The sequence below is a fragment of the Felis catus genome, chromosome E2 (assembly GCF_018350175.1).
Source record: "Felis catus isolate Fca126 chromosome E2, F.catus_Fca126_mat1.0, whole genome shotgun sequence".
Taxonomy (NCBI): domain Eukaryota; kingdom Metazoa; phylum Chordata; class Mammalia; order Carnivora; family Felidae; genus Felis; species Felis catus.
Window position 1 is genome coordinate 61,645,965 of NC_058382.1, and position 10,324 is coordinate 61,656,288.

At 57.2% G+C, this 10,324-nt stretch overlaps 1 protein-coding gene across 3 annotated transcripts; it reads right to left on the reverse strand.

Moving 5' to 3' along the window:
* Positions 1-219: 219 nt before the first annotated feature.
* On the reverse strand, positions 220-10,202 carry DBNDD1 (dysbindin domain containing 1). Of its 3 annotated transcripts, none has more exons than XM_023245570.2 (4): positions 9,922-10,202; positions 3,000-3,167; positions 2,500-2,640; positions 220-1,567 (listed from the first exon to the last, which is right to left on the reverse strand). In XM_023245570.2, exons 1-4 carry the CDS (start codon positions 10,145-10,147, stop codon positions 1,410-1,412), a joined length of 693 nt encoding a protein of 230 aa, XP_023101338.2. In that variant the 5' UTR covers positions 10,148-10,202; the 3' UTR covers positions 220-1,409. The 3 variants fall into 3 exon arrangements, with proteins under 3 accessions (XP_023101338.2, XP_044902812.1, XP_023101340.1); XM_045046877.1 differs by lacking the exon at positions 9,922-10,202 and adding an exon at positions 8,870-8,884 and having other exon boundaries at positions 3,000-3,146; XM_023245572.2 differs by lacking the exon at positions 9,922-10,202 and adding an exon at positions 6,691-6,705 and having other exon boundaries at positions 3,000-3,146.
* Between the last annotated feature and the right edge of the window lie 122 nt (positions 10,203-10,324).

The following is a 10,324-nucleotide window of genomic DNA, read 5'->3' on the forward strand; positions in this document are numbered from 1 at the left end:
TGCATGCGTAGGAGGGGATCTTCACTTCTTAAGGACTAGAAATCCAGGGCACTTGTCCCTGACACGTGACCCATATAAGCAGCCCAGAGTACAGCACCGAGGAGCCCCCAGTGGCTTCAGCGGGAGAAGGCCCAGCGAAGTTTTGCTGCTAGGGCAGCTCCCGTACCCTCGACACGCTCTTCTGAGCTCTGGTGTCACCTGGAAAGGAAGAGACACCGGTTGGGCCTTGGGAAGAGGTGAGATTTTAATCCCAATGTTTGTAAATAAACTCTGCGGAAGCCATAGCAGGAAGGCTAGAGATGGAGGGAAAAGACGCAGGGGGCGGGGGGGCCATGCAGCTGCCCTGACGGGGTTTGTGTTTAAGCGGACTTCTGGATGGTGCCTGGCAGACATCCTTTGAGTTGGTCCTCCTCGCGTGGAGGGAGCAGGCCTGTGTTCTCAGCGGGGGACTTGCCTTCAGCTGTGCACAGCGGGCCCAGGGCACGCCCGGGGCTTCCATAGGAGGGCAGGTTCTCCTCCCGCAGAAACGTTTCGGTGGGAAACGGGTCAGGGCGGGTCGGCCTGGGGACCAAAAGCAGACTTACATATTTATTTTTAAACTGTTCTTGGATTTGCTGTCGGACCAGAAGCCTCTTTCATCCCTTAGCTCATAAAAAGCAGCATTGGGAGCAGCTGAGCCTGATGCCCTTAAGTTGGGGCCTGGGGGCTGTGCGAGGGCCCCTCATATTCGCAGTCCCCCTCGGGCGTCTCTACCCCAGGCCAGGACGCCAAGCGGGGGCACAGATGCCGGACTGTGTCCCGCGCAAGGGCAGACCCCGCCCACCCACACAGTCTGAGGCGGTCGTGCCTTATTTGGTGTTACGAACCACGGCGGGTGGGCTCGGCTGTCACACGGGGACCAAGACAAGCAGGGTCTTAGGGCCTGAGGAGGGGGCCCTGGTGCCAGCAATGCTCCCTGGGTGGCAAGAAGAGGATGGGACTGAAATGAAGGTGGCATTGTTCAGGACGGACACCCCTACCCACACACTCGGCTGGATAGCAGAGCATCCCGCGGGCTGGAGCACGGTGTGGCCATTCCCAGACCAGAACCCTGAGGCCCTCAGGGGGTTTGCAGAGAAGCTGTCTCCGACTTAGGTTCCCCTCACCCCACACCCCCTCGGGATTCTTGTGGCAGATGAGAGCACCCCTCCTGCAGACAGAAGTTTCCAAAAGGCCTAGGCCACTCCCACCTCGTCCTCAGCCATTGTTGTCCGAGACTCAGGGACTGGGACGGAGGGGGACATAAGGCCATTGGGCTGTGCTTGTGCTGGGGCACCCCGAGAACCTGACCCAGAGCCACATGGGTGGGCAGTGTCCATGGGGTCAGTATTGTCCGGATTTGTCCTGCCTGGGCCCCGGGGCCAGCTGGCCTAGTCCTCCTTGGGCCTTTCCACGGTGAGAAATGTGTCCACAATTGCTGGTTGGCGCTCCTGGTCACCAAGTGGCTGCTTTTCTCGGTTCTGCTCGGCCCTGGTTCGCGTCCAGGAGGGGGAGCGCAGACAGCCAGACCGGGGTAGTGGGTGCAGGCCTGATGGGAACATAAGGGTCAGGTCATTCCTGCAGCTACTGGGCTGGGCCCCCGTGTGCCTCTCACACGGGGTCTGGCTGCACACTGGGGTCCCCCGGGTGTTTAGAAAACACAGATGCCAGGGCACCAGCCTTGCGGACATGGGGGTCTGGAGGCGGCATGGGCAAGGGCGTTTGTGATGTCCACAAAAAAGAGGATCTCTGTGCAGCTGAGATCCCACCCTGGCTGTGAACCTGGCCCACAGCATCTGAGCAGTCCGTCACCCTCCCAGGATGCAGGCTGTACAGTACAGAGCTGGAGCCTGAGCCCCCCATTCCACCCCCTGCCTGCACGAGGTGCGATCAGGGAGAGAAAACGGTCCCTGGGTCCCCATACCCCCACTGGCTGCGTGGCTGTTTCTGGAGCCCTATGGGTCTTGGGTCAAGGGCAACACTTCCCCAGCAACTGAAGGGGAAACAAAGGGCTGAACTGTGGTGCCGGGGTCGATGAAGGCCACCCTGCTTGGCTTAGCCTAACTTGTGAATGATTACATTCACATTTAGTAGATTTCACTTTTTGGTGGGACTATGGCTTTGGCCTTTTGTTGGCGTTTGGAAAAGAGAATTGAGGAAAACAGGAGGGAAATTCCTTAAAGTTGGGCAAATAGACATGTAAAATGCAAAAATATTGGGATGCTTGGCTGGCTCAGTTGGAGGAGCATGCGATTCTTGACCTTGGGGTCGTGAGTTCGAGCCCTACACTGGGGATAGAGATTACTAGAAAGAATAAAATGCCAAAATATTGAACAAAACGGTACAGTGACAAACACTGATTTTGACACACATGTGAGCAACAGTTATTTTCCGAAATAGGGGTTTGAGGAGAGCTGTGTTGGGTCGGCTTGGGCCCCAGGACCACCCCACGCTGCTCACTGCGCCCCAACGCCAGCCCACCTGCTGGCGACTCGCTGGCCAGGCTCTCGTCGTCCGAGTCAGCAAAGACCTCAGCCAGCTCCTGGTCGGACATGTCTGTCAGCTCAGTGAGATCCAGGAGGTCAAAGTGCACCTCCAGGGAGGAGACGCTGCTCAGGGGCTCTGCGGGGCCGGGCAGGGGGATGGCTCGTCATGGGCGCAGTCCGTCCACCCAAGGCCCCCCATGAGCCCCAGGGAGGAAGAGCTCCGGGTGAAGCCCTGTGTGGCCAGGATAAGACGGGGCAGACCCAGACACCCCCGTACTCCACACACTCAACCCTAAACACCTTCTGGGGTCCCCCACTTTGCAGATGGTACAGCCAAAGCCCACAGAGCCGGAGCTGTGAGAGCTCAGCACCACCACCACTGCCACCCTGGATACACCTGGGGCACTGTTTGGACAGGATGGGGACCCTGCCCTCCATTTCCCAGGGGTTCATGGTCCCCGTGGGACACACGCTGGGCAGGTCAGCTGTACTTACGCCGCCTCTCTGTGACCTGCAGGAGCCCCGGTGCTGGTATCGGGATGCCCACCTCCTCCTCGGCCGTGGGCGAGTGGCAGCTGTCTCCTGTCCCATGGGCCAGGGTGCCCAGGGCTGCCTGTGGCACCTCAGCCTCCTTAACCATTTCTGCAACAAAGACGGTGTTACCTGGGAGGAGAGATGGGGGTGGGGAAGACCTGGGTGTTTGGTTCACTGAGCCCCCCTTTGAGGCCCCGGGCAGTGAGCAGGGTAGCCTTGGGCCTGGATGCCAGACGAGGGCCACTGGGCAGTGGCCTCCTGTGGATGGGGAAGGGGGTGTCCAACAGCGTCCTCTGTCTCTACTCTTAAGTCCAACCAAGGGTGCAGTGGTCTCTCTAGCATTTCCTTGCCTTTTGGGTCCCTTTGACCCAGAATGGCCCCTGCTGGCCTGCCTGCCCTCTGTGGATTGACTTTTAAAGTCCTATGCTGTTGTGTTTGAATGCTGAATAACGCATTTTCATAGTAAGAGACTGAGGAGTGTTCCTCCAGATTTGCAGAGTTGTTTTTTTTTTTTTTTTTGAAAGATGTAATTACTCATGTTTTGCATTTGATGATTTTCTCAGATGAGAGCAGGAGGCCCTGTGGGCAGTCTGCTTGGTAGAGGCTGAGCCGCTCAGAGATGGGGTCCCTGCCCCCAAGGAAGCACCAACTGCACCCTTCCGTTCCTCGGCCCAACACCTTGTCTTCTCAGCTCACGTCCCTCCATCCGTACCTCCTACCAGCCTCTCCAAAATGTTCCAGAACCCACCCATCTCCCCCTCCTGCTGCCTGACCTTGTCACTCCCTGAACTCAGCCAGAGGACCTGTGAGGCACGTCCCTTGAGGCAGCTGGACCCCTTGGTTCCTCCGTGTCCCTACTGTGGCCCCCAAAAGAGTGAACAAATGCCTCCTGACTCCCCTCAGCAGTGCTCTGCAATGCCCCAGCGTCCGTGCCTGTCCCACGGGGTCAACATTGAGAGCTGGGTGTGCGCGAAGCTACAGGAGCATCTGCCTTGAGTGTTGCATCTAGGAGGGTCCAGTCGGGCCCCCACTGCCAACAGCTGCCTGTTAGGGGTGGGCCTGTCCCCCCCAACAGGGTGGTCAGCAGCCTGGATGCCACCCAGCAGGTCCTGTGGGTCTCAAGGGTTTCCAGCTGAGTGGGGAAGATAATGCCATCCATTCACAGCTGTAGGGCTCTCTGGGTAACACCTTGGCCTCCTCTTGGAGGATACCACTGTCCTGGGAAGTATAGCTAAGGGGAGATGGGACTGGGCCCTGCCCATGCTGTGTCATCACATGGGGCTTGGAGCTGGATAGGGGCTCAGGGGATCTGGCTTCCAGCTCTCTGACACATTTGGATTGTGGCTTTGGAATATCCTTGGAGGATACAGTTACACCCACCAGTGTCCTGGCCCTCCCAGCCCAGCAAGGACACCTTCCCAGCAAGATGGCACAAGAGATGTGATTCAGACCCTGCTCTGAGCTGGGGTCAGCAGGGACGCCTGTCTTGAACCTCCGACGAGCCATCTGAGAATCCCTGTCGAGGATCCTCAAGGAGCCTTTACTCCATGGGACACTGCTTTGTTTCCTTGAGGTGGGGACTACAGAACCCCAGTCCCTCTCTCTGAGGGTGTGAGTATCCATGGGCTCACATCACGCTGGTGTGTGTGGTCGTAATTCTGAGACACTTCTATACCCATGGCCCATGGTGACGGGTGAGGCAGGGGGACACAGCAGGGGATGCACATCACACAGATGTCATCAGGACCTTGGCTGCTACTCTGAGTGAGCTGGGAGAAGCCGCCGAAGGGTTTTGAGCTGAGTAGGATGACATCTACCTCCATTTATGTGAGATGCAGGCCAGGTGGGAAGGATGAAGTCCATAGGTGCTGAGATAGTATGAGGTGGGGGACGAGCATCATTACAGATGCTGGGGTCCAGGGGTCTCGGACAGCCTAGCCTGTTGTGCTGACTGTAAGAAGCACATTTTGACAAATTTCAACATCTCTGAAATAACAAAGCATCTGCGGTCAATGGTATCATGGAGCCAACAGAAAATGGTATCCCTGAATGTTTCAAAGTCATCAGGTGTCTAGTTTTTTATTCCTTTCCATGTCTCTTGGCAGTTGGGGTGGTCTGTACTCTGTAAACCCTGGTCCTTGGCCTGTGTCAAAGCTGTGGGGGGATGAAAATGCAGAAGATGCAACTTTTGCCATAAAGGACACTCACTGATCTTTTGTCGGGAAGAATGTAATGGAGATTAAGAGTCAAAATGCCAGGGCAGAAGAGGCCAGGGACAGAGAAGGTTCTGGGCCCCTCAGAAGGAGCAGGATTGACCTTGGCATGTAGAGTGGTATAGCCATTGTGGAAAACCATCTAGTGATTCCTCAAACGATTATATATGGAGTCACCACATGACCCCGAAGTCCCCTTCCTATGCTTATAACCACGATCACTGAAAGCACACATCCACACAAACACTTGCACACGAATGTTCGCTGAAGTATGACAGTAGTCAAAAGTGGAGTCAAGCCCAGATGTCCATCAACGGATGATGTGTGTCCATCCACACCATGGGATGTTACTCAGCCACAAGAACCATAAGAAGCCATAAGAAGGGAAGCACCGATGTAGGCTCAACATGCATGAACCTCAGAAACACGGTAAGTGCGAGAAGCCGGTCACAAAAGGCCATGCGCTGTGGTAACGTTTATATGAAATGTCCAGAAGAGGCAAATCCATAAAGGGTGGAAAAGTGGATTAGTCAGTCGGTGTAGCGTCTGACTCTTGGTTTTGGCACTGGTCTTGGTCTCACAGTTCTTGAGTTCGAGCTCCTGACTGGGCTCTGCACTGACAGTGTGCAGCCTGCTTGGAATTCTCTTTCTCCTCTCTCTCTGCCTCTCAAAATAAATAAACATTAAAAACAAAAAGTGTTTTTTTTTTAACGTTTATTTATTTTTGAGACGGAGAGAGACACAGCATGAACGGGGGAGGGTCAGAGAGAGGGAGACACAGAATCTGAAACAGGCTCCAGGCTCTGAGCTGTCAGCACAGAGCCCGACGCAGGGCTCGAACTCACGGACCGCGAGATCATGACCTGAGCCGAAGTCAGCCGCTTAACCGATTGAGCCACCCAGGCGCCCCAAAAACAAAAAGTTTTAAAAATAAAAAGAGTAGATTAGAAAAGACATAGAAAGTAGGTGGTGGTTTCCAGGAGCTGGGGTGTGTGTGGAATGGGGAAAGAACTAATGGGTATGGATTGCTTTTCGAATTGATGAAAAAATTTACACACACACACACACACACACACACACACACACACATATGTATGTATGTATATTTTAGCTTATTTATTTTGAGAGAAGAAGCACAAGCAGGGGAGGGGCAGAGAGAGAGAGGAGAGAGCGAGAATCCTAAGCAGGCTCTGCACTGCCAGGGCAGAGTTTGATGCGGGGCTCAAACTCATGAACCGTGATATCATGACATGATCATGACTGAAGTTGAAGTTGGACACTTAAGCCACTGAGCCACCTAGGCCCCACCCCCACCCCACCGAGTTGATGAAAATATTCTAAAATTAGATGATGGTGGTGGTTGCACAACGTTGTGAATACGCTAAAAGCACAGAACTGAATGCTTTAAAAGCATGAATTTTATGATATGTGAATTATACCTCAAAAGAAATCCTCAGGGGTGTCTGGCTGGCTCGGTAAGTAGAGCATAGGACTCTTGGTCTCGGGGTTGTGAGTTCGAGCCCCACTTTGGGTGTAGAGATTACTTAAAATCTTAAAAAAAAAGAAAGAAAATCCTCAGTGGAAACAGCTTGATTTTGGCTGGAATTGAAGGGCAAATCCAGGAGGACTCAAGACATCCACTAACAATTGCTGTGCACCTACTATGCACCAGGCATCAGGCTCAGAGCCTGGGAGTGGGTAAGAGAAGTGTGACCTCTAGCACCTAGGTTTGGTCCTGGCACACAGTAGGTCCACCATAATGTTTGTTGAATGCACGAGCCAGCCCAACACCCAACCGCATAGTTACTAGACGGCTGTGCTAGGAATCACCTCTCCATGGATGAGACCCACAGCTCTTCCAGGGTATGAGACAGGAGTGAAAAGCAGGCACGGGGCAGGTGTGCTTGACAGCCAGGCTCAGCAGCCCCTGGGTCACCTAGGGCCAGGGGTGGGGTAGCAACACTGTGATTCTCAGCTCAGCACAGCCCCCGTTAAGCCCCTGCAGGGCCACTGCTGCGCTGCCCTGCCCTGTGCAGACAGCGAACCAGTGCCCCATGGGTACCGCAGTTGGGTTACCACAGTCCTGCCCCCCAGCACTGGTGGCTGATGTGAGTGGATGGATACGATAGGGTTACCTTGTGCCATGTGGCTGACCTATTTTCCGGCACATTTGTGTGAGCACTTGGCCCAAATTTCAAGTTCCCTGCTGCGTGCCCTGGGCCTTGCCCTAAGCACTGAGGAGGTGCACTGCACGAACAGTTGAACAAATTAATGAAGTGAATGAATGAATATATATGACACAGTTGCAGTGGGGAGGGAGAGATGGTCACAGAGGTGGGGGGCACTCACACCCCATTTCCCCAGCCCCTTGTCCTTGGACTTTGAGGATGCTGGGTGGGCCTTGCCAAGGCTCAACCTCTTCGGTGCAGGGCCACGGCCTCTCCCTGTGGCTGTTCAGACAGACTTGGAGTCCGGTGGGCCACAACCTTGGTTTTCCCCAGCTGGGGCCCTTCAAGAAGCGCACCGCCTCCCTTCTCATTTCCATGTCTGCGCACTTGGGTATGAAGACATTATTGTTGGGGTGCCTGGGAGGTTTAGTCGGTTAAGCGTCTGAGCTGGTTTCTGCTCAGGTCGTGATCTCACGGTTTGGGAGTTTGAGCCCCACGTCGGGCTCTGTGCTGACAGCGTGGAGCCTGCTTGGGATTCTCCCCCCCGCCCCCATCCCCGCCACTTCTCCCTCTCTCTCTGCTTCTCCCCCGCTCACACTCTCTCTCAAACATTAAAAAAAGAAATCATTGTTAATTTGTTTAGATGCAAAAGTGGACTTTTCCTTATGCTCTGTGAAGACCTGACCTTTTAGAGATACTTTCAGATGAAATAGTGTGTCTAGATTGGCTACGAATTACTACTGAAGGGAGGATGCTGGTGGTCTGGTAGAGCAGGCTGGGAAGTGGCACACAGAGCTCTACTGCACCGTTCTACTTATTTGTGTGTCCCACATGCTCCAAAATAAAGTTTCCAAAAGTCAGTGAGCTGAGAGAATGACAGAGCCACCCATATGTGACCTCATGAGATCCCACAGAATGGAGATCACCAGGCCACTGTGTAGGCAGGAAATGGCTACCAGGTAACAAGAGTTATGAGCCCCGTCAGTGTGGCCCCATCTGCCCCTGCCGTGTTCCCACCGCTGCTCCTGCGCAGGGTGGGCACCTGATAAATACATGTTTGTGCACTCAGTAAGTGAGAGTCGGAAACTGAAATCACAAAGCCCCTCTCCCGACCAAACACCTTCCCTCCTTACCTCTCTCAGGGCTCCCGCAGCCCTGCAGGGAAGTGAATCTGTCCCCACCGACAGAAGTGGGCATGAAAACTGAAGGCCAGGCTGCTTTCCCCCCATCTCCCAGTTCTGTGCTCCCCAGCCCTCACCTTTCCCTTCACATCCCCTCAAAGCTGCCACGGGGAAGTCCTGGGGTTCTGGGACTGTCAATAGCAAGAAAAAGGTGGATCCCTTCCACAAATGACAAGACAAAGAAAACCCACACGCACCAGCTCTGGGTGTGTCTGGTGGTGCTTGCAGGGAGGGTGATAAGGTCCTCCAGACAGTTGTCTGGGACGCACCTGCCCAACTCAGACTGCAGACACAGCAGTGGGTGGGCCCATTGCTTCAGGACACCCCTCGGGGCCATCCCTTTGGGCTCCAGATGAGGTCGCTGATGTGGCTGGTGTCCCTCCACAGGTCCCTGTGCGGTCAAGAGTGGCTCCCTGGGATGGGACCTCCAGGAAACCCATGATGCATCTGGGGCCTGGCCAGGCCGGTGGAGGCGCTGATGGCGCCCAAACACTCTTCCTGAAAGGACTCTGAAATGGGGTTCCTAGAGTTTTCCTCTCACCACCAGCTGCCACCCTGCCTGGGCCAGACTCCAAGAGGGGAGACCTTGGTAGAATCTCAAACGCCAGAGTCACCGGGAGCTGACAGAGGCTTCCAGGAGGTCTCCGTGCACACCTGCCCTCCCAGATGTGAGCGCCCTGTGCCTCACCCAGGCCGACAACCCCGGCTAGCCTGGAGGCAGGCGCCCCGAAGGCCCTGCCGGGTGCGCTGCCCCCCCCCTCCCCCCATCCACCCAGGGCCTGTCCAAGCGCGGTGCCCTGCAGGATCCCAGAGGCGGCCTCCCTGCCCGAGCCCCCGGTGAATAGCGACTTGGGCGAACAAAGCAGATGCGCGGCCCAGGAGGGCAGCGTCGACCCCACGCCTCGCCGACCCGGACCCCAAACCACGGCCCAGACACACCCATGCCCTGACCCCCAGAACCCCGGCTCTGCTGGGATGGGGTTCGGCACGAAACTCTGGGCCAACCACCCAGGAGCGCGCCTGGCGGCTGCCGGGGCCTGAAGCTCAGAAGACAAGGGGGCGGGGACGCGGTGTGTGCGCCCCCCGCCTAGCGCGGGGGCCGTTCCCGGGAGATGCCCCCGGCGTGGCTTCCCCGGCGGCAGGCCAGGCTTTCACCCGCTCCGGCCAGGCTGGACTCGGAGCTACCGGTGGGTGTCTGCGGCCCCCGGGAGCGGCCGATGAGTGGGCCCTGGGCCGGGAGAGGTGGGAGGGGGGGAAGGGGCTATGCTGGTTGCGGGGAAGGAGAAGCTCGGGGACTTCTAGGGACTGGGGCCACACTCACCTCCGGGGCCGGCGCCCTCCGGGGGCTCCATGCGGCCAGCGGGGTCTGGGAGGGGCGCGGGCGGCGTCGGCGTCACCCGGCCCGGGCGCCCCTGCAGCTGCGGCGGCGACGCGGCCCCAGCTCCCGGCGCAGCGCATCGGGGCAGCAGCCGGGGGGCCGCGGCGGCGGGGAGGAGCCCGCGGGGCGGGGCGCGCAGCTGCTCCGGGGCCCGGGTTCCCCCTAGCATCCTCCCCCCGAGCCCCGCAGCACAGGTGCGGCCCCGCCCGGCCCCGCGCGCGCCCCCTGCCGGTCCCGGGCCCTGCGGACCGTGTCTCCCGCTGCGGACCCTGGCGCATCCGGCGGCGGCGTCCCATCGCGGGTGCGGCTCTAGCGCCCTCTGCGCCCCCAGCGCGCACGCTCCTCC

What these genes read in the sequence shown, in the direction of transcription:
- DBNDD1 (XM_023245570.2), bottom strand. Translation starts at nt 10,147, where the DNA reads ATGCTAGGGGGAACCCGGGCCCCGGAGCAGCTGCGCGCCCCGCCCCGC. An exon ending in GGAGGGCGCCGGCCCCGGAG is followed by an intron (nt 3,168 to 9,921) that starts GTGAGTGTGGCC and finishes CTCTCCTCCCAG; the next exon opens with GTAACACCGTCTTTGTTGCA. An exon ending in GGCCAGCGAGTCGCCAGCAG is followed by an intron (nt 1,568 to 2,499) that starts GTGGGCTGGCGT and finishes TGTTCCCATCAG; the next exon opens with GCCTGCACCCACTACCCCGG.